Source organism: Mustela lutreola, chromosome 3 (genome assembly GCF_030435805.1).
Source record: "Mustela lutreola isolate mMusLut2 chromosome 3, mMusLut2.pri, whole genome shotgun sequence".
NCBI lineage: Eukaryota > Metazoa > Chordata > Mammalia > Carnivora > Mustelidae > Mustela > Mustela lutreola.
The window spans coordinates 111,557,256-111,581,610 of record NC_081292.1 but is presented as its reverse complement, the minus strand read 5'-3'; the positions used below and the strand labels follow the sequence as shown (position 1 = coordinate 111,581,610).

Below are 24,355 nucleotides of genomic sequence, written 5' to 3'. Positions count from 1 at the left end.
TTTGCCCATCTGCTTTTGGTAGGCCCTTTCTAGCAATGGGGAAAAGTAATAATGTTTCTAAATGACACCGGTGGACTTTGTGTTATACCTACCCACAGGAAGTCACCTTCCCAAGAGTTAAATTGACTCTTTGATTCCTATCCCCCAGTACCCACAGTATCAGGAACACTCCTTGTAGGCAGGGAGTTTAAGTTTGTCTAGGTATTTTAATCTCTTTTCCTTGCAATCCCTCCAAACAGTGTGTTTGACACATGGTAGGTGCTCAGAAAACTTTGAAGGGGAGAGGTTTGTGTTAAGCCAAGGGAAGGCTGGAGAAGAAATTTAAAATTTGAAAACTTTTGTCTGAGTGTTCTAGAAAAAAAGGGGGGGGGGAGTAGTAGAATATCACCATTAGTTATTATTGTTTGTAATCTACCTTTCAGAATTACACTAGCAGCTGGGGGAGGGGGGGATCCAGGCTAGAGGCTAAAGGATAAGGCTGTCCATTGCCACAAATCGAGAAACGCAGAGCCTCGGGCCATAACCCGGGATCACCACTTGGGTCCTGGCAAGTGTTGGCAACGCCAGTGGGTCTGTGGGCCCTTAGACCCTAGCTAAACCCCGTCTTCTCCGAGCGCTGGAGCATGCCCAGTGGCAGCGATAGAGCCACCGAGGGCCTTGCACGGGCGCGCTCCGCTTCTCCGGGTTTTAGCAAGAGCCCGCGGGGGGCGGGGGTTGGGGGGTGAGGGGGCCAGCAGAGCCCAACAGCCTTGGCCGCGCGTGTGAGGAGCTCGCGACGCACAGGGCTCTCTCCCGCGTTGCGGTTGCTCGGGAGATGCTGGAGCGCGGCGCGCGGCTGCTCCACCTGGCGCACTGAGCTCGGCGCGGGGAGCCCCCGGGGGCGGGCGGGGGGCGCGGACTGCGGTAGAATGCTAGCCGGGCTCCTCCGGCGCTGTGAGACGTCGCTCGAGCGCGGTCAGGTGCCTCTCTCTGCTCCACTAACTTGCCACTTGGTCGTGTTAGATCTCCGAGGCTCTCTACGCTTTGGAGTGGTGGGGGGCGGGGGGAGTGGGGAGTTCGAGGGTCTGCGGTAGCCGAAGGAGGGATCTTGCAAGGGGGAGCCTGCTCGGTGCCTCTCTTCTCCTCCCTGTCGCTCCCCTCCCCCCACCCCGTCGCTGCCGCTTTCCCTTCTGCCAATTCGGAGAGCGTCGGGCTCCTGTGACATGCGATCGCTGCCAAGTGACAGTCCCTGAGTCTGAAGTGCCCGCGAGGAAGTGAGCGCCAACGCGGGCCGCCGGCGATGACAGCCATGAAGCAGGAGCAGCAGCCCACCCCGGGGGCCAGGGCGAGCCAGGCGCAGCCGGCGGACCAGGTGAGAGTTGGCAGCTGCGGCCAGGCCCTCCCGGGAAGGGTGGCTCCAGTCGGTGCTTCCCACGCCTCCCTCTCCCCACCCTCCCCTCAGCCCCAGTTCCAGGCTCTCCTCCGCTGATCCATGGACTCCGCAGGAAGTTAGAGCATCCGAGCGCGCTCTGGGGCCGGGCGAGAGGATGCGCACGGTGGAGAGCCGCGGGGAAGGGGGGAGAGAGGTAAAGGCTGGGGGTGGCCCGGGAGCCCCGGCGGGCGGGCCACCGAGGAAGGGAGAGGCGGCCAGGGCCACAGAGTGGGGACCTCTTGGCTGAAATAAAAGCACGCTGGAGGAGATACTGCGCTCCTGGAGGCGTCCACTTGCAGGGTTAGAGCCGGTCTACACGCAGCTGAAACGAGCGAGCGCTGGCCAAAGTACCCCACTAAGGAAAATGACCTTTAGGCCGGCAGAGTTTTTCCTTTATTTTTTCTTTTGAGGAGACTGGGACGGGGCGAGGTGGGGGGCGCTAAAAGAGGGAATGAGGTGTACCCTGCAGTCTGTGGTCTGCTGAGTCGAGCGGAGCTTGGGAATAAAAAGGCATTATTATGGGAAGCTGGCAAGGTACTGGCTTTAGTGATTTGTTGGGGCCAGATGTGTTGTGTCTGCAGAGATGGGGTGCCCTGTACTGGCTGAGGGTTATTTCTGTACCTTTTCTGTCTCTCCACACTGGCCGTCCCCTTTTTGGTTTTGCTGTTTCGAGATTTGTAGCATAACCATACCGTGGATCCTTACCTCGTCTCTGTCCCTGGATTGGGGGTGATTCGGGAGTTCGGTGTTGCTTTTTCCCAAAGTTGTAGGGGTCGGGAGCGCTGAAGTGCCCTGGCATAGAGGAGGGGGGCTGTGAGGAGGCGGCTGCAGGTGTTGTCACGTTTTCATCAGTCAGGGACTCTGAGCTGAGAGGGCAACAGTTAGGTCAGCGGATAACTACGGAGGCACCCGAGTACCCTTGGCCCCCAGTGTGCACTGTTGAAGGCTGCCCAATGCGATTCGGCCAGAGACTCTCCTAGCTCTTTGCTAGAAGTGAGGTGAAGGGGTGCAAGCAGCAAGGTTCCGGTAGCGGCTCGGCTTTTCACATAGTCTAAGCACTGAAGAGCAAGTGAAGGGAAGCTGTCCAAATCGCCTGAGTGGTGATGAGGCGGAGGAGGACATGCCAGGGCTGCTGTTATTAATATTCTAGTCTTGGTCATCTCTCCTGGCTTGTGGTCTCTCTCTTCTCCTCTTCCCTTTCCTCCTCATTTCCCTCACATATGTTTCACACAGGTGGTGAGGATTGCTCAATGCCTTAAAGCTCCCTCTCCATTTACTGGAGTGGATGTTGCAGTTTTTACAAGGCAGGTTGTTTTTTTCAACTAGTCGCTTTACTCCCTACCCAGAGATACATATGTAAATACTACAACATTTATGCTGTATTATGTGTCCCTTTCCCTTGCATCTTTTTCCTCTGCTCCCTCCAACACACACCACAAGGTAGCAACTGGTTAGCAGATTATAAAAATGATTTTAGGAGAGGAGCATGGATTTAACATCCTCTTTCAAGCTGACAGCTCTTAAATTTCATTAACAAGCCGCCGAGCCTCTCTACTGCTCTTGAATGATGCTTCCAATAAGAATGATTAGTCAGGTGAGAGTCCCCACATGAAATCTTTGCTCACTACCCTGTGACACCAGCTGGTTACTTGAGGTTCTGCAAACTGCTCAGTACCAGTGGAGGTGGGGAGGGAGAAGCTGAGCAGAGAACACAGAAACTGAAAATACATATGTAAACAGTGGACAAGCCGCCTATGCACAGTAAAGCCTTTTGTCAGGACTAATCGGGTACTTAAAATTCATCTGAAGAGAGAGAGTCAAGCTTGAATCCTTTTTTCTTGTGAGCGTGCATTTTGGTTTATGGCCACTTCAGATATTCAGGGAGTGGCCATTTGCAGAACTCTTCTTTTAATTGAGTTTTTAAAGTGACTTTCTGAACATTTACATGATTTTAAAATGTCAATGGTATGCATATTATGCTTAAGTTAAAATGAAAGAGATTGATTTTGCTAGGGGAAGGAAAGCAGAGTGAAATATGCATGGCAGCATCCCATTGAAGATTTTCCAAGCACTCCTAGAAAATACCTTTTATCTTGCATGTTCTTTGTCTGAAGCTTGACCTATGAAATGATGACCAGATAATGAGGATGATTGCTGCAATTGCTTAAACTACTTGCTCTAAGAGTACTAAGTTTTGATTAACAGGATTATATGCTGTGATTGTCATACAACTCTCATGTGGTACTTGTTATAATACCTCCCAAATAGACATGAATGATATTTCTGCTTGCTATATTTCTTTAAAAAAAAAAAAAAAAAGATTCACAACTTTAAATAAAAATATAGCTTTATGAAGTCCTACTTGATGGTTAAATAGGGTGCATAGTCCAGCTAATCACTTAACTGTGTATTGATTTTGAGTGATTTAAGCTTTCAAATGTTGCCAAAAAAGTCTTTGGCTTTTCATAGTAGAGATTTTTATGAGATCTCAAAAACACCTTGTCCTGAGGCCATCAGTACCTATTTCCACCTACAGCACAGTGGAAGACTGTGGTCTTCCCTTTGGGTGAGATGGTTATGGATCCTGTGGTTTGGTTGTTATATTCCTTTAGCGAGCTTGACCCCTCTATTTCTTTCATCTGTGACTGTCCTCTGTGATTTGGCGCCAGGAAGAGTCACTTCTTACCCAGAGAGAATCGGCAATGGGAATAGCAGGGACTGTGTACTTTTATTAACATCCTGAATCATTGGAAATATTTTTTTATCATTTTAGTAGTCTTTCTTTCAAAGCTTTAATGATTAAATGTTTATGAAAGTTATTTTTGTTGTTTTCATAATGCTCCACGTTTACAAGTATCTAGATAAATAATTTGATATGGGTAGATACAGTCATTCTGAATATGATCAAAATCCCACTTTACATTGAGGGATCTAAAATCTTGAGTGACAAGTTGCAACTTACTGTTTTTAAAAATCACTTCTGAATGCTTGCCATGTGCAGAGTACTGTCTTCTGGACTGATAACATTCATTAAATGCATTTTTCTACTTGATCCTCAAAGAAACTTTCAAAGTTAAGTCGTGTCGTTATTCCCATTTTAGAGATGGAAATACAGAGGCTTAAAGAAGCTAATCAAGCTTGTCTTCTTAAGTGGTGGATATAGGACTTAACCCCAGTCTGTAATAACTTACATAAAATAGGGTCATTGAATTCTAGAGCCCAACCTTCTAACCTCTACCCAGTTATAGTTCAACACATTGTTACTAGCATAATGAAAAATAATTGCCAATATTCTGTGTATACAATTTACTTTGAATACAAAACAACGAATTTGCTTAAAGCTTCGATTATAAATAAATAATAGCTCTTGAAAAATTTGAAGTTAACTTAATATCTCTTCCATTGATGGAAATAATATAAAAAGAACCAGGTAGGTCTTGAGAAGTACATAGGAACTTTACAAAAAGAAAAAAAAATCTTGGTAATGATGGAACTTTAAAGGTTTCTTAAATGAGTTCATTTTTAATACTTAGACCTGGTTTAGAGTTTGCCCACATTGCCACCAGGTGGCACCCCTTCTGCTGAATCCAATGGGTAAAAATATTTCCTAAAATGTTTGGTGGTTCTCTCAGCTCCAAAAAACTGAACCAAAACAAACTAAAACACAACAACAGCAGAAAACAAAAACAAAAACAAAACAAACAAAAAAGAAAAACCCAAATAAAACAAAAAACTAAGCAAACAAAAGAAAAGCCACAACCCTACTTTTTGAAGTATAACTATAAGGTATATTTTTGTAAGCAACAATTTGGCAGCAGAAACATCATTAGTTACGCATTTCTCTCTAAAAAACATATTCTGATAGAAAACCAATCTCTCATCGTTCAGTATGCAGCAGTCTCTTGATGAAATAATTCATGGTCAAAACTGCAATTAAATATGTAATATGTAAAGTGCCTTTTGTAAAATATGTATTGCATTTTTCACTTTTAGATAATATTAACCCAAATGTTACCATACAGAAATTAGGATTCAGTCTTTCTTCCATGTTTCCCTGACAAAAATAAAAAGATGTCATAATTAGGCCTATAAACTATTGTACATAGAACTTCAAAAGTAGCTTTTAGAAATCCTATTGAAAATAATTTAAAGACATTTTATTATTCTTTATTGAATATAACGTATATACTGTCTAATTGATGGGAAAGTTTGTGATTTGGTTTACAAAGGATAATTTAGATTGGATAAAGGCATGATGTAGAAGTCTTTTTGACTTAGGAGATATTATGCATTTTTTACTATCCTTTCTTATTACATAATGTATATCTTATAACATGTATATATGATGTTTTATCTACCGAGTTTAGAACATACCACAAAGCATCCTTGCTTGTAAGCTTCTACTCTGTTTATTTCAGGAACTGAGCAAATTGCACATTTAAGAAAAATTAAACTATATAAAAACAAGTTAAAGAAAATTGTATTATTAAATATTAATGCTGCATTATCTTATGAAGTGCATTACATTAGAAACAAAATACCGAAACCAGATTTCACCCAGCCTGAGTAAAGAAGAAAGCTATCTTAAAATTTTGGTTCATTGAATCATTTATGATTACATAAAGTTACTATTATCTGTGGGTTATGCCCTGAAAACCACAGATTCAAGTTCATATCCCAGCTCCACCAGTCTTCACTGCTTTCTTGGGCAGGATAACTTATTTTCTACATTTCATTTGTGAATGGAGATGACTACAGATCCTTTACGTGTTTGTTGTAAGAATTAAATGAAATAATATATGAAGGCTTTTGAATAAAGCCTGTCTCATAGTGTGCTCTCATTCCCTAGGCTAAGAATAGGCACCTAGAAAAAGGTGGGGGGAGGCTTATTGAGCCACCTGCAACTGGTAAGTTATTTTAACATTTTACAAAAACACTGCACTGTTCAGTACATATTTGTATGATTATATATGAAGTTGCATACACACATATTAATAATATATACTCTTTGGTTTGGATGTCAGGGCTGATTTGGCAAACATGCAAACTTCAAAATACTCTATTAGGTCTCTTATAGTCAAAGCACACTTCTTTATCATTCCTACCTCTGTAAGGGGCCAAACTGGAAGTAAGCATTGGTTAATTCTCACAAACAGGTGAATTAGCTACAGAATATGTTGCATTGTGTTCAGTGTAATCCACTTTCTAAGATAATCAGCATAGAGAAATGGGGTATTTGAAATCCTCTTTAATATTTAAATTAGTATTTCATACTTGGTATTCCGAGTATAAAACTGCCTCCGTATAGTTTCATACTTGCTGAATGACTTTACATGTGTTGTAATCAGGTTCAGGTTTTACCACCACATTATACAGTAGCCCCCCACCCCCATTCGTTGTTGGCTTTCCCTGATATCAGATCCCCACTGTCAGCTGAGATCCCAGAAAGATATGATCCTCTGTTGGAGGTAGTGTCAGAGGTCACTAGGGTAGCCTCGCACTCAGTCCCCCATCACTCTCCTCAATTCCTTTCCTCACTCGGGCATTTTGTCTTCTCACATTGTTACCATCATCTGCAGAGGGTGAGCACAGTATCATGAAAAGAGAGCTCACATTCTCATAAGTTTCCTTACAGTATAGTAGTTCTATTTTGTTAGTTATTTTTGTTAATCTCAGACTGTGCCTCATTTACAAATTAAAATTTATCACAGTCACGTATATATAGGAAAAAACACAGTATATGTAGGATTCAAGAGTGTCGGAGGTTTCAGGCATCCACTGGGGGTCTTGGAATATATCCCTCGTGGATGAGGAGGGATGACTAATGAGGGCATAACCTGAGGCATGCATCAACTAGGAAAGTTAGAAGATTATCCCATCTGAAGACCTCTAAAAGGTCCCCAGAAGGGGCAAACAAAATAGTGGACTGTAAAGATCTTTATAAACACATGTCCTCCTATAAATTTAGGAGTGTTTCTTCCTGGTGTATGCCCTAGTGTATGTTTTAAAGTTTGTACTGACTTGATCCACAAGCTTTTTGACAATAGGCAATCTTGGTCTACATTTTCCTAACTAGACAGTCCCGTTCTCCAAGGCTTTTTTTTTTTTTTTTTTGAAAGAATTTATTTATTTATTTGACAGACAGAGATTATAAGTAGACAGAGAGGCAGACAGAGAGAGGAAGGGAAGCAGGCTCCCCACTGAGCAGAGAGCCCGACATGGGGCTCGATCCCAGGACCCTGGGATCATAACCCGAGCTGAAGGCAGAGGCTTTAACCCACTGAGCCACCCAGGCGCCCCTCTCCAAGGCTTTAAAACTGTACACCTTCCACCCCCGCCACCTCGCTAGAAATTTGTCTCATTTATTATGTATTAACTAAAAGGAATGCTTGTTACTTCTAGTATGATCAAGAAAAGTGGAAGGTTGGTTCAGTGGGGAGGATGGGGTTGCTGAAGAGAGAGTGCTTCTCTTACGAATTCATTTTTGGTGAGCTGTCCTGAATCCTCAGGGTTTCAGACATACTTTATGTAATGGTAAATATAACACTCACCACCAGGCTAAATACAGAAAATTTGCTTTTATCTGAAACTGATAAAATATTTTATTTCAAACCATCCCGTTCAGTAATTGATGTTAACAGTACCCCTTAGAATGTCTTCCATATGATAAAAAATGATTTTCATTTTCTTTTCAAGGTTGGCGTGCCAGTTAATTTAAAAGTGTCTGAAACATTAGTAATCTTTTAAATCAACTTTCAGATAATATGCTAATTCCATTAGCCAGAATAGTATATTCTACAATGTTTTTGGAATTGCCAAATGATATTCAAATTTAATTATATTTTGGGGAGAGGCAACATGATGTAGGATTGGGAACAGAGTCAGAACAAATTTCATATTGAATCTTTCTTCTACCATTCACTATGCAATCTAGGGCAAACAAATCCCTCTAAAATCATTCTTTCATCTTTAAAGGAAGAAGATGGGGAGAACATTATAAGAGTTAGAGACAGTCTGTGTGAATGGACTTGCATAACATCTGGCTGAAGATAGAATTCAGTATTTTTATTCTTGTTACTGTGTTTTTAGAGTATCTGAGAAGATTTTTTTCATGTTTTTGAAAAGGCAGTTTTCCATTTACCATTTCCATTTACCATAATGAAATGAGGAATATATATATATATATCTGGGTGTGTATACATAACAAACATACACCACACATATATACATATACACCCTTATGATCTAAATATGTGGGGTATCTTATTTTAAAAATTAATAAAATTTTATTTTATTTTTATTTTTAAATATTTTATTTATTTATTTGATAGACACAGCGAGAGAGGGAACACAAGCAGGGGGAGTGGGAGAGGGAGAAGCAGGCTTTCCGCTGAACAGGGAGCCTGATGTGGGGATCAATCCCAGGACCCTGGGATCATGACCTGAGCCAAAGGCAGGTGTTTAAGGACTGAGCCACCCAGGTGCCCCAATATATAGGGTATTTTAGAGTTGGATTATTATAGAGCATTAGGAGGAAAACAACTGATAAAAATCTGACTGATGTTTCTATTTTTAGATAACTTGTTTTCCTGAAAGACTTAAGATCTTTGAAATGTTCGTGGTTTAATATTCTCTTTCTGGAAGTTTGGTTTCGAGAAAGGACTGACTTAGAAATTCTTTGCATATAGGTGCTGATGATATGTTGAGTTGAAATTTGAAAAGAGTTAGTTGAGTGCATAATCAAAACTGACTCTACGTCTGAGAGAGCCAAGCCAAGCTGTATTTTCTCCAGCCAAGTTGAATATTATCTGACTTTCATATTATCGTGATTTATCATACTTACTAATTTTCTGAGGTCAGTATAAAAGCTTGCATATCAGGTTACAAGGTAGCAAATGAAGAAAAGTGATGGAAAAAAGGTATTTTTATTATCTTTATTCTCACCCCTTTTTTGAGATCTAAGTGAAGATTCAATTTCTTATACCATCTGAAAGCCTCTTCTCTGAAAACAATATGACAAACTGGAATTTTATAATTGAAAACTTGAATGGCAGGCTCTCCTGCGATATATTTTCAAATAATGGACCAGAGAGACCACTTGAAGTTACGTTAATAATGCTTGCACCGGGTTAGCTGTAGGTCTTTCCTGTTATTGGTACTAGGGTTTGATTTTGGCAAAAGGAATCAAGTAAGTGAAAACTGTTGATATTCTTCCTTTCTTTAATCACCTCTTACCTCCAGGAAGGGTTTTAATATGAGCTAATGAATGCAAGACATGGCAATTTTTTTTTTTCATTTCACATGTTTTGAAACAAGTACCAGAAACTCTTTTTTTTCTATGACCTTTTAAATCAATGTCTCACAAAGTTGCACACTGTTTTTTTCTACACACCGACTCAAAGATTAAGAGTCAAGGCACCTTCTGAGTAGAGGTCAGAAATATATCTTTTCAAGAGGAGAAATATAATATTCATGAATTTCTCAGATGTAGAACTAGGTAATGTTTGGGTAGATTAGTATATAATTTACATTTCCTCATGGGTGAGTTTAATGAATAGATTGTCTATCTACTCCACTACCTTTTAGGCATTTTTAAGGGAAAAGACTGTACATTTTCCTGTTTGTTTCTTTTCTAGAGTACCATGAAGGGGTTGTAAGAGAATTAATTCCTTTCCTCTGATCCTAGGAATTACATGTGTTTCACTTTTTGGCAGTCATACTGGCAGGGGTAAGTGGGTATGAACTAAACCTGGAGTTGATATGGAAGAGATCCACCTTGTTCCCATTTATGGAGGATGCGTCTCATCGTTGTGAAATGAGGTTTACCCACCACAGCGGCATGACAGGTGGTTTCGTGTGCATCCGCCATCCCTTACACACGTCTCTTTGCTTGTAGAGTCAGTGTCTCTTATGTTCCAGAATGGTCATTTTGATTCCCCCGTCTCCACTTGCACTTGTACCATGTCCATATCCAAATCTATTTCCTTCCACCTCTACATTTCTGAGATTGGTCTCTGGCCGGGATTGAGTCCCTGATGTCTGAACTACTGTGATGTCCACAGTGGCCTTGCCTTTCTAAACTCTTCCTTGAAATGGCCATCAAGTCATAAATGCTGATGGCATTTTGAGAAAGGATTCTGATTGCTGCATCTTATGTCTTTGCTTTCAGATCAGGAGATAGCCAATGGGGAGATGAAGTGTCTTGTCTCAGGTCACACAGTTGGTTAGAATCAAGAGGCAGTACTTGATTCTAGGCCTCTTCACTTATGGCCATTTGCTGTGTATCCTGCTGCCAGATTCAGCTGTTGCTATAGCACCTTTGTTGGTGCATTGGTGACACACGTGCCTTGTTAACACATAACAGCAGAGTAACCTAAAAAAAATATTGTCCTTGAGACTTTTGAATCTGTAGCCAAAACTCACTTGACATTGCTTGGTTTCTCCTTGGTTCTAGGTTAGTGGTCCTTAGACTTCTAGTACCAGGCCACAAAACTTCAGAGAACCCTGTATGATCTTCTCCAACTTGCTATGACAAGAAGTCTCCTCAGTGCCATAAAGCCATTTTGAAAGTAAACCGAGAGCCATTGTTCGAAAGACATGCCAGCACTATCATACATGCAGACTTTGGCATTCTTAAACTCTTCCCTTCAGCATGAATGACCTCCCATTGATCTCTGCCCTCAGCATTTGAAATTATAATTCTGTAGTGAACAGACCAGTGACTGGATGACTCCTTTCTGAAGGAAGGCGTGTACTTAGGAACTCTGGAAAGTGTGTAAGTGAATTACGGTGCTTCTTTGAGAAGTTAATAGAAATTACAGGTTTCTGATTCACTAAGTTTCTTGGAAGGTAAGGGTATTTCTAGAAGCTGTGATAATTTTGTCAGAGTACTGAGTTCCAATACGAGACCTGAGAAACTTCTATATGCAAAATAAATAAGAATTTCTGAACGACACAGAATTCTTTATTATGGAAAGAACTAGGGCTTTCTCTTTTAGCCTCAGATTAAATTCTATTTACTACTTTGAGCAGTTACCCAGTCTCTCTCTGAAATTAATATTTCACCTGGAAATGGGATGATGGTTACATTGTGGAAGTGTTTTGATGATTAGCAGTGAGATAGGTTTTTTATCCAGGAGGTGCTGAAAAATGGCAGTGTGTGTTTATTTATTTGCTCTTTTTTTATCAATATGTATTGGGCTGTCATACCAACAGAGGCAACATGATGGGAAATCAAGCTACGCTGGGTGGTGAGATTCCTAGATGTTGGGAATATCAGCTTTAAAGCTCATTTCTCCATTAATTTGACCAAAATTCAGAGCATATTAAACCCCTAGTTTTGTTGATATGGGTATTATATAGAAGCATCCTGGCTCCAGAGCAAACATGGATTAGGGGTTATTATTTTTTTTTTAAGATTTTTATTTATTTGATGGATAGAGATCACAAGTAGGCAGAGAGGCAGGCGGAGAGAGAGGGGGAAGCAGGCTCCCTGCTGAGCAGAGAGCCCGATGCGGGGCTTGATCCCAGGACCTAGGGATCATGATCTGAGCCGAAGGCACAGGCTTAACTCACTGAGCCATCCAGACACCCTGTGATCAGGGGTTAATTAAGAAAATATATGGCATCCATTTTTATATTACTTACAATTACAGGAAAATCAACAGAGTTTGCATTTTGAAGATGGAGAATTGAATATGCACTTGCTTTTCCTGAAAATTTTTATTTTTCTTTCCCTAGCCCATGGCTGAATTCTCTTCTCATGTTTATAATGCATTCTGCATTTGGAGTGCTGCTTCATTCCTACTCAGAGCTGTAGTCCTCCGGCTGTAACAGCGAATCCAAAAAAACTAATATAGAATCACAGATGGTGCAAATATTTGAAAATAGGTAAATACAATCTAGGATTAGCTGCTTGGGCTCAGAAATGTCAGCTTGGTATTGCTTATTGGTCACATAAGGCAGTTTTAGTTAAGGGAAGACCCACGACAAAAGCATCATAATATAAAATTGCTGGTTTGGAGCTATGCAACATAACAAACTCATAATTGTTATATAAACTCTAAAATGGGTCACTCTATAACAAGGAAAGGTGTTTCAGAGAGGTCACAAAGTACCAAGAGGTTATAAAGGGGATAAAAGATTAAGCAGTTACCATATCACGGAACTGCTGTATGGTACCATCTGCTGACTTCCATTTAAAGCCAATTTTTAAAGAGAAAATATCCATTCTTATGGGTATGCTGTAGGTAGACACGTATCAAATGACCCAAATGTGAGAACTAACAGTCAAATTGCCAGCATCAAATCCATAGATGGTGCTTATTAGTTACATGTGCTGTGTGTCCCTACTTCTGACTGAGAGTTTGAAATAATGCAATGTCATTTTCCTTCAGTTTTGCCCTTTTTATTTTTATTTATTTTTACTTTAAAAACATATTTTATTTATTTATTTGAGAGAGAGAGTGTTAGAGAGCATGAGAGGGGAGAAGGTCAGAGGGAGAAGCAGATTCCCCATGGAGCTGGGAGCCCTACGTGGGACTCGACCAATCCTAGGACTCCAGGATCATGACCCCAGCAGAAGGCAGTCGCTTAACCAACTGAGCCACCCAGGCACCCAAGTTTTGCCCTTTTTAGAGACACAGTTCTTTTTAAAAGGATCTTAGAACCAACCATGAAGATTAAGTCACCTCATTTGCTGATAAGACATGAGGAATGATAAAAACTGACTCCAGGGTCATGCTGGTGATGAATTTGGTAGATTGGAAGTCAGAGCTTTTCTCTCATCAGTTGGGAGTTGGTAGGAGACTCACTCAATCATTAGGATCATAGAAATCATTTTTGGTTGAATGTATTGATATCAGATGAAGAAAAAGTGGATGAGAATTAAACTGAGAGGTTTCCAGTTGGTCTTAAAATTGTTGTTGTTGTTTTTTAATTTAACTTTTTTCCAGGCAGTGGGTATAATAAAATTAGATATATTATATAGATTGTATCTGGAAGCATCAAGGAGCAGGTGGTCACATGTGTAATGGTTGGATGAAACCTAAATTTTCTGCCATTTCTCATTTCTCAGAAGTGGCAGAGCATAGGAATGTCTGGTACAGATTATATGGGAAGGTCTGCAGAATACAGCACTGATCCCTCTCAAAGTATATGTTCCCAAGTAAAAAAAATCCTGTCTCTCATCTAAATATATAGTGAACATACAGTGAAAATGTATAATGAATACTTATTAATAAAGGAACCATGAAAATCATAAAACTCGTTCAAAGAGCATTTCAAGCAAAGGGATTTATATATATAGGAAAGGAATGATGTACAATGTTTGCAAAATTTGATATACCACTGGTTAAAATCTGACAGCATTTAAATAATAACTTTTGTGGTTATCTCTAGCAGACTGAAGTGTTTTTTCAACTTCTCTATCTTCTACAATTAATGTTTAAGTTTAGATTGTGGACTTATGACAAAAGTAAATGGTAAGTGTAAGAAGGGTGTCTCTTTCTAAAGTTGAATAATGTTTGTGTGGGCTGATTAGATAATGACAGCCTGACATTGAAAAGATGGACATGCAGGTTTACTTAAGTTTTATTTCCAAGTTCTCAATAATTTTCTTAACATCCCCTAACTTACAAAAATGGTGCTCTCTGGGATGTCATAGCCAGCCTCTTAGGTAATTTTATCAAAGCTTTCGATGAGCGCTGTGGAGCTTCAGGTGTCAAGTCTGATTCACCTGCAGTGAGGTCCTGGAAGGTGACAGTCAGTCAATACTATCTGTCGGGTACACCCCAACAAATTGGTCCAGGTGTTTTTGAGGAATGGAAGAGAACAACTTGATAATTTCAGATAGCTGTTTGAGGAAAAGAATAATTGCACACAAGGCAGTGAAAAGCCATTCTTGAAGATTTAGCAAAATAAGGTTTAGATCAAGTTGCATGGTGGTAGTTGTCCCCAGAAGATGGCTCCTTTTCGAGCTGCCCTTGGGAGGAGATACCATACCTAACCAGACAGTCTGATTTAAGACACATGTAAGTGTTCCTTCCCTTGATAATCACTTTCTTTATCACCAGTCAAGAAATAGCTTCTTCTCATCCATCTGTATATATTTGAAATTCTACCATGGCTTTATTTGTTCCTTTGATGGTGACCAAGGGGTGGTAGCAATTTATGTGTGACTTCAATGTATTTGTCTCTTTGTTATTGTTTAGTATGAGAGTGGACGGGGGCCATAGAAAATGAAGGCCTTACGTATATGAGGGAGTAGGGACAGGAAAAAAGAAACATAGAAATGGGTCTGGAAATCTCAAGAAAGAATCATGACTTACACATGAAGCAAGCTACTCCTAACTGGCCCTCTCTTTTCTAATCTGAGTTAACAACAAAAAAAAAAAGTGTTTGAATGAATATTTGTGTCCTGTGTGCAAAGGGGTTTGTGAATGTGGAGTTTAAACAGTCTTATAGAGTTGTTAAAACTTGTTTTCTTTAAGTATCTTTTACTACCTACGGAAAACTTTTAGATCAGCCTTGTCCAGTAGTACGTTCCGGAATGATAAAGATGTTCCATATGTGCTTTCCAGTGTGGTGCTCATCAGCCACATGTGGTCACTGAACACTTGAATTATGGCCAGTGTCACTAAACTACTCAATTCCAATTTCATTTGGTTTTAATTGATCTAAATTTAAATGGCCATATGTGACTGGTAGCTGCCGTATTATTTCTACACCTTCGTTTTTCCAACTTTAGCATGCATAGAAGTCCTTGGAGATAATGATAGTAGATTCCAACCCAGGGAATCTGGAATGAGGTCCAAGATTCTGCATTTACAACATGATGCTTTCTCTATGGATCATCCTCTAAGCCAGGCTGTATTTCTCAACAGCAAAGATTCTTGCTTAAATTTTAATTTGTGAGTTTACTTAGGTTCACACCTGCCATAGAATATAAGTCTGGAAGCCTGTAACAAAATTTCATGGCATAGCTTTAGAAATATAAAAGGAAAATAGTTTTAGTGATGAAATGATTGGCATTTATACTATAATTGAAAGCTAAAATTTTGAGCACATAGTATTCTTGTTTATCATGCAAGGGTTAGGTGCCTATATCTCATCTAAACTTCACCATAAACTCCATGTAATAGATACAACTTTTATTCCAGTTTTGGAAATGAGAAGCTAAGAATCACATTATATTAATTATCAATTATCAATGATTTATTTGATATTTACATGATACTAAATGATTTATATTAAAGAATTTGTTATGTGTGGTTGATCAGTAAATCATAATTTGATTCTCTTCCATAGATAACAGTAGTTATAGACAGGTAGTTAATAATCCTCATCAAAACCATGTGCAATTTAGTATTGTTTCCTTACTTTAAAGATGAGCAAACTGAGGGATAGAGAGAGAAAGTAATTTGACTAAGGTCCCCTGATGTCAAGTGGCAGAACAAGATTCTGAACCCTGGCTGTTTGTCTTTTAGGTCCACACTCTCATGTGTTTACTTGACAATCTCTAGGGTGTTTAGTGAGTATCTCTTGTGTGTTAGGCACTGTGTTAAGAGTATGGCTCCTGTCTTCTCTATGTTCAATGGCAAATGGAGTTTACTGTGAAAATTTTAACTGTGCATAATTTCATGTTTATCCATAGTATTTTAAAACATAAAAAACACTTCCATGTGTGCACATGTGTATAAACTTCACAATTTAGAGGAGCTTAAAATTGTCTTCCTTGTTACTTTGCAATAACCTTGGGCAACAAATTGGCTTCATCGTTTTAATGAGTGAAAAGATTAATGCTTTGGCCTTGGTTATTCAGTAACTGAGGTGTAATATCTAAGCCTTATTCAGAACAACGTTGTCTGTCTTTTTGTTTAATCCAGTGACAAATGTTAACCAAGTCTATTTCTGTATTTCCTGATTTTAAATAAAGCACAGTCTTCATTAACTTCTAAATAATGTATTCACATGGTTCGGACTTCACATATCATAAAAATAAATGCAGTGGAATGTTTCTCTCCTGGAGTTGTTCTCCAGCAACTCAATTTCTTATTCACTCATTCTCCTAATAGATCACTACTACTTTTATTTTCAGTTTTTCTTTTGTTCAGGAGAAATTTTCACATATACAGGCTAATCCCACTTTTTCTCCATCTCCATTTTTATTTTTATTTTAATTTTTTAAAGATTTTATTTATTTCACAGAGAGAGAGAGATCACAAGCAGGCAGAGAGACATGCAGAGAAAGAGGGGGGAAGCAGGCTCCCTGCCAAGCAGAGAGCCCAATGCGGGGCTGGATCCCAGGACCCCGAGATCATGACCTGAGCCGAAGTCAGAGGCTTAACCTACTGGCCCTTTTTATATAAAGGCCATATGCACATTTATTTTACAGTGTATTGCAGTTTTAGGTTGCTTATTTTTCTATAAAAACCTGAACATTATCAAGATAGACCCTCTAACTGTTCTCTTCACTAATGAATTTTCCACCTTTATTCATGATGAATTCGATATGTGTTTCATAATTGATAGCTAGTCTTTGTGCAGACATTTGCATGCCAGTTATTTTATCTATCTCTCAGTTTTCTCATCTTTAAAATAAGAAAACAAAAAAAAAAATTTGAAAAAAAATGAGAAAACTGGTCTAACTTGCACAGAGTTCTGATGACAATTATTCCATTAACTATCAGTTTGAGTATTACTACTATTATCTATGGAAGAGAATCAAATTAGGATTTATTGATCAGCCCCACCCAGCAAATTATTCAACATAATTTAAATCGTTATCATGTAAATATCTAATAAATCATTTAACTTTAATAAAGGAAACCAACTGATGGTTATTATGGTATGTATAATTGTGACCAAAAAGATACTTTCTCCATTCATTAGCTGTTCTGCATGGGCATCTCTTCTCTGAACCTCAGCTCCTCGTTTGTAAGACTGAAGTAAAAGTATTCAATTTGAAAGGGAAAAATTATTCAGTTTTTTAGCATTCACTTCACTGCTGTAAAATTGTGTGTGTGTGTGTATTTATATGTGTGTGTGTATGTATTTGTATACTTTTATATAACATTGGTCTCTATATGAGATTCTTTTAGATCTTGAAAAGAGGTTAGCTTCCTTCGTATCCTATGCATTAGACTCAGGAAAAGTGCCAGCCTTTGCAGTCTAAAAATTTAGAGATAAGTGGTGAGCATTTCCCAGACTTCTAAAGACAGAGCTATACTCTATGCCTTATTCATGTTAAGGAAATGAGACCATATTTACAAATTTTAATGTAGAATTTTAAAAGCATCCTGTGTTTTCTTTAAAAATAAGATTTTGTGTTAGTAGAAGAATGAATGGTATCATGAAGCCAAATGTCTGCTAAGGGGCAGGACCCAGCATTGTGAAAATATGGTTTCTTGTAATTTTGTCAAGGGACCTAGAGACTTTTAATAAGCAATGATGAGTACGTCTTGTGGTTGCATTTTCTTATATCCTTTGGGATTAACCTAATTTGGGAAATGGGAAGCACCACTTTAGGGAGCACACTACACTTCATTTATAGCTCTTATTTGGCCTGGAAAGGCTCTACGTTGCTTTCATTCCCAATTATTTATTCTCCTAGTGAAGAAGAAGGAAAATAACAATAGTTGAGGAAGAGATGAAAGGCTTTGGCCTTTGCAGAATCCTTTTTTATTTTCAAAGAAAAATTACTTCAATAAATTAGAAATTCATGAATTTTTATGTTCTTACTACCTCATGTAATGAAGAAGCTGAGAACCATTTCAAACTCAGAAAATTGATTTTGTCAAAATACTCCCATTCTTTCCACCAAGTAGTACTGAAAATTATTAATAAACACACCAGGAAGAAAAATGGTAGTAATGAAATGTTTTATTAGTCCTTTAAGGATGACCGAGCCATCCAAGACTTCAGCTACTTTCAAAGGAAGAATTTTTAGTTAGACTGTTCTTAACAATAGGAAAGACAGGTTTATTTTTCTTATTTCTTTTAAGATTCTGTAAAGATTACAGAGCTATTTAAAACCAAATAACTCCTTTTCTCTGAAAATTTTTAAAGGAAAATCAATTTTTTACAATACACCTGCTGCATTATGGTAGGACATACTTGGTAGCTACTAATCTTTAAACACTAAGAAAAAGCATTTAGTTCCTGATGGCTGTGGAAAGTCAAACTATGGAATGGAAGGTTGTTCTTAGAGTTCGGATAAGGCATTAACCCTTGGTGTCCTAACTGAGATATTAGAAGAATGGGGACACAGTTTAGCAGGGTACTTTGATAGAAACTTTTATATTTTATTTTAATATTTTTAATATTTTTATAATGTATTTTTTAATATTTTAATATATTTTTTATATTTTTTATTTTATATATTTTTTTAATCTCTTTAAATGACCCAGACAAAAAATGGTGTTTGAAACAATGCCAGAAAGATTCTTGATTTCATGTTGTAAAAGCTGAATGAATATGACTTACAATAAACCTTAATAGGTTACTAATCACATATTCATGCATAAAGACCAGGTAGTGGTACCATTCAATTTTTATCTTGAAGAATCAGCTCTCCTGTGCATTTTAATCCAATGTCTCTTAGTTTGGGACTATTGCTTTTCCAGATGAACCTGGAAACCTTAGGTTAGATAACATAAGAATGCTGAAACAGAGCTGATTGTAGGGAAGTCAGGGATTCTTTGGCCCAGGGATGTTAGTTTGTTCCATGACACAGCAAACCTTCTGTTTCCCCAGACTGTCCCAAGTCTCATGACTTACCTGTTGGGTAAATTATTAAATTTAAAAAAATATATATGTATGTATATGTATATATATATATGTGTATACACACACACACACACACACACATATATATAATTTAACTTTATAATTCTGCAATAGAAATATGTGTTTGTATATAGAGACTCAGGATTGTGCTCCAGGAAAACTCTTCTAAATTAGTATGAAGGGGATGTTTTGCCTATTCACCTTGATATCTGTGGAGATTAGTGCTTATATTGGAAGGTCTCCAATATATGACCAGGCACTCCCGGTCATAGTAAACCAACCAACCTACCTTCCTTCCTTCCTTCCATAAAGAGACAAGAGGAATAAAAAAGTGAATAAAAATCACTTTCTTCCTCTTGAAAATGTGCATCACTTAACAGAAACACCTCACCTTTATTTTGATTTGTGAATACAGAAAATTTAAAAGCCACTTTCTAGCATGAAACTGCTTTATGCTAAGACCTCACGAGGCACATCTGTTTCTTTTATCCTAGACCTTGAAAAACAATTTTCAGACCAACAGTTTTGCTGCAAAAATTCTTCAAATGAGCAGCTTTCATTGTCTTTAAGAAGTTGCAGAAAAAAGTCTGGTGAATAGTGCTAACCTGACGGGTTCTGAGAGCATCTCAGGTATAATTCTGTTTTGATTATCTATTGCTTCCTAGCCCATTACCCCATCACTCGGTGGCTTGAACAACTAGTATTTCACTTTGTCACGATTGATGTTGGTTGGAAATTCAGGCCGGGTTTGGTGGCAGCTCTCCTGTTCCATGTGGTGCCGTTAACTCAGCTGAATTCAGCTAGTAGCTAGGCTAAGCTGAAAGGCAGCGAAGGCTTCATTCATGTCTGGCACTTTGGCGCTGCTTAAATGGCCTTTGTCACCCTCCACACGGTTAACTTGGACTTCTTCACATCATGAGTCTTACGGCCTTTTAACCAGGTAGTTGTCTTTCAAAAGGAACACCCCAAGCCGTGAATGCAGGGATTGCAGCTCTCTTAGGGAGTAACTGCAGACATTACAGACCTTCTCTTCTGCCACACTTTTTTTTACTGGCGAAAGCCAGACCACAGGGTCGACCCAAAGACAAAATGGAAAATCAGCACCTCGTGTCCATTAGAGATGCGTAAAGAATTTGCAGTCATTTCATCTACTGCAGACTAGCAAAGAACAGCCAAACAGCAGACCTATATTTGGATATACATATTCACTATATGAGCAGGTGGAGAATTTAAGGGTGTTTAAATGATGAAAATATTTTAAGGATAAAAGTGGCGCCATGGCATTAGTACTGCACTAGGTCATAATCCGTCAATGTATGCCCCTTAGAATGTGAAGGCAAGTTATAATTGATAGAGAATAGTCCTTTAAAGGCAATGGGCCTTCAAGTCCGAGGATTCATATATTCATTGTAAAATAGAAATATATATAAAACATTCACCTTTATCTAGGTTACGCGTGAAGTATATTTATTTGGGAATAAATTTAATGTACTGCTTGGTTGAAAATATGGTATGTTCTAAATAAACTTAACTTCAGGGAAATTATGACCATCTAGAGTAATTTGGTGCTGTAAAGTAAAACATATATCCAGACTTCTGAGAAGGTATATATTATAAAGGAAAGGACAATATTGTGCACAGGAGTTGGTTATTGTGGCTATAAAAGTACTTTGATTCTGAGATATAATTACTTTAATGAATTCTGCCACTTAAATATTTTATGTTGTCACATTTCATGCTGGAAGAAACAGCTAAGCTGGGCTTGGTATGTACAAAGGTTTCACATTAAGTCAGATTTTTCAGAAGGGGAGAATATGATCTGGGGAAAAACAACAACAAGAGCAATGACAAGAACAACAAAACTTGGGGATTTCAGGAATGCAATAGAATTCTCTGTGGAGTATCTTTTTAAATTGTTCCTGTCCCTCCTTATACAATAAAAGTGCATGAAAACTAACCTGTTCTCAATGGTTTGACATTTAAAAAATGGATTCTAGGGCCCAGTATAGATACTTTTGTTTATGGTGTGTGCCCTTCTTTATGATAAATGTCCCCTCTATTTACCCCTTGCATCACATGAAACTTATTTAATTTTAAGTAAGGGAGAAGATGGGAAGGCCCTCTCAGAAGATCCCCCTGTAACCCGAGTTGGTGGGAATATCCTTTCCTGTGTTTCCCACTTCTCCATTCTGGCTCGTCTGCTTGGAATACTGCTTCATGCCTCCATCTTTCTTTATTTTCAGGGGACATGGGAATGTAGAAACCAAGATGTCCCAGCTGGTCGACTTGACCACCTGAGAAGAGCAGCTTGTACCACTTTGAGTCTAGGCTGCTGCAAGTCCTTTTAGGAAAGTGAAATATTTTAAAGTCCCAACACAGCCACACACATCAACTAAGGAAAAAAAAATAATGACTTACTTGAAGATTTGTCTTGGTCTGATAATGTAAGACCTGCACAACTAGTTATGACCACATTTTAACCTACTGTCTCTTACTTGAAGCAGAAAATAACAGAGGAAAATACTATGATGTCATTCTACCCCAAAATGTCACAAAAGAATTGTCTCTCATTTCTTAGATATGGGTTCTTCTTTTTAATGCTCTGGACTCTATGGGGAGAAAAAAATCCTATTCTTCCAAATTGATTCTGACTTGTGGTCTTTGGGAAACAAGCTGTGTCTAGCATTTTAAGTGTTCCTATCATGGTGGTTTGGACGCCAGCCATAATTCCATAAAACCTTTTTCTCAGCTCCACCATACTTTGAAATTGCTTGTTTACTGGTCTGTCTCCAAAAGGCTACATTTCTTAAGGACTGTGACTAGGTTTCCTAAACTCTGTATCATCAATGAGGAGGTTTCAAAAATATTTGTCAGTCTGTGTTTGTAGTAGCAGTGCTTTGAAGAAAAAGGAGTCTGGCACTTAGGAGCGGGGACATGGCAATCTTTATGAGGCTGGTTAGTATTTACAATAATTCCCAATCTGTGGATTAAGGGTACTAGGCAAAGTGGGTTGATGAAGCCTGGGTGAACTCATTGTGACAGGTGGAATGAATATTTGTCTTTTGTTATAGAATCTCATAGAGAAAATCTAGAATGAGTTGCTGCACAGCAAAAGGACAAGAGCTTCAAAAACTAGATCAAAAAGGTTTATTTTTTTTTTATTTTTTTTTTAATTTTTTATTTTTTATAATCATATATTTTTTATATACATATATTTTTATCCCCAGGTCTGTGAATCACCAGGTTTACACACTTCACAGCACTCACCAAATCACATACCCTCCCCAATGTCCATAATCCCACCCCCTTCTCCCCAACCCCCTCCCCCCGGCAACCCTCAGTTTGTTTTGTGAGATTAAGAGTCACTTATGGTTTGTCTCCCTCCCAATCCCATCTTGTTTCATTTATTCTTCTACCCACTTAAGCCTCCATGTTGCATCACCACTTCCTCATATCAGGGAGATCATATGATAGTTGTCTTTCTCTGCTTGACTTATTTCGCTAAGCATGATACGCTCTAGTTCCATCCACGTTGTTGCAAATGGCAAGATTTCATTTCTTTTGATGGCTGCATAGTATTCTATTGTGTATATATACCACATCTTCTTGATCCATTCATCTGTTGATGGACATCTAGGTTCTTTCCATAGTTTGGCTATTGTGGACATTGCTGCTATAAACATTCGGGTGCATGTGTCCCTTTGGATCACTACATTTGTATCTTTAGGGTAAATACCCAATAGTGCAATTGCTGGGTCATAGGGCAGTTCTATTTTCAACATTTTGAGGAACCTCCATGCTGTTTTCCAGAGTGGCTGCACCAGCTTGCATTCCCACCAACAGTGTAGGAGGGTTCCCCTTTCTCCGCATCCTCGCCAGCATCTGTCATTTCCTGACTTGTCGATTTTAGCCATTCTGACTGGTGTGAGGTGATATCTCATTGTGGTTTTGATTTGTATTTCCCTGATGCCGAGTGATATGGAGCACTTTTTCATGTGTCTGTTCGCCATCTGGATGTCTTCTTTGCAGAAATGTCTGTTCATGTCTTCTGCCCATTTCTTGATTGGATTATTTGTTCTTTGGGTGTTGAGTTTGCTAAGTTCTTTATAGATTCTGGACACTAGTCCTTTATCTGATATGTCGTTTGCAAATATCTTCTCCCATTCTGTCAGTTGTCTTTTGATTTTGTTAACTGTTTCCTTTGCTGTGCAAAAGCTTTTGATCTTGATGAAATCCCAGTAGTTCATTTTTTCCCTTGCTTCCCTTGCCTTTTGCGTTGTTCCTAGGAAGATGTTGCTGCGGCAGAGGTCGAAGAGGTTGCTGCCCGTGTTCTCCTCAAGGATTTTGATGGACTCCTTTCGTACATTGAGGTCCTTCATCCATTTTGAGTCTATTTTTGTGTGTGGTGTAAGGAAATGGTCCAATTTCATTTTTCTGCATGTGGCTGTCCAATTTTCCCAGCACCATTTATTGAAAAGGCTGTCTTTTTTCCATTGGACATTCTTTCCTGCTTTGTCGAAGATTAGTTGACCATAGAGTTGAGGGTCTATTTCTGGGCTCTCTATTCTGTTCCATTGATCTATGTGTCTGTTTTTGTGCCAGTACCATGCTGTCTTGATGATGACAGCTTTGTAATAGAGCTTGAAGTCCGGAATTGTGATGCCACCAACGTTGGCTTTCTTTTTCAATATCCCTTTGGCTATTCGAGGTCTTTTCTGGTTCCATATAAATTTTAGAATTATTTGTTCCATTTCTTTGAAAAAGATGGATGGTACTTTGATAGGAATTGCATTAAATGTGTAGATTGCTTTAGGTAGCATAGACATTTTCACAATATTTATTCTTCCAATCCAGGAGCATGGAACATTTTTCCATTTCTTTGTGTCTTCCTCAATTTCTTTCATGAGTACTTTATAGTTTTCTGAGTATAGATTCTGTGTCTCTTTGGTTAGGTTTATTCCTAGGTATCTTATGGTTTTGGATGCAATTGTAAATGGGATTGACTCCTTAATATCTCTTTCTTCTGTCTTGCTGTTGGTGTAGAGAAATGCAACTGATTTCTGTGCATTGATTTTATATCCTGACACTTTACTGAATTCCTGTATAAGTTCTAGCAGTTTTGGAGTGGAGTCTTTTGGGTTTTCCACATATAGTATC

The 24,355-nt window shown here is 38.9% G+C and overlaps 1 protein-coding gene across 2 annotated transcripts in view; it reads left to right on the top strand.

Annotated features, from left to right (window-relative positions):
- Positions 1 to 718: 718 nt before the first annotated feature.
- The window catches only part of DPP10 (dipeptidyl peptidase like 10), a 646,930-nt gene continuing 623,293 nt past the window's right edge, over positions 719 to 24,355 (top strand). Inside the window, exon 1 of one of the 2 annotated variants that reach the window (XM_059166678.1) lies at positions 719 to 1,351. In XM_059166678.1, the coding sequence (XP_059022661.1) occupies positions 1,280 to 1,351 (72 nt within the window). In that variant the 5' untranslated portion in view covers positions 719 to 1,279. Of the gene's footprint in view, positions 1,352 to 1,453; positions 1,566 to 24,355 lie in introns of those variants that run through there. The other variant, XM_059166679.1, reaches the window with a different exon arrangement.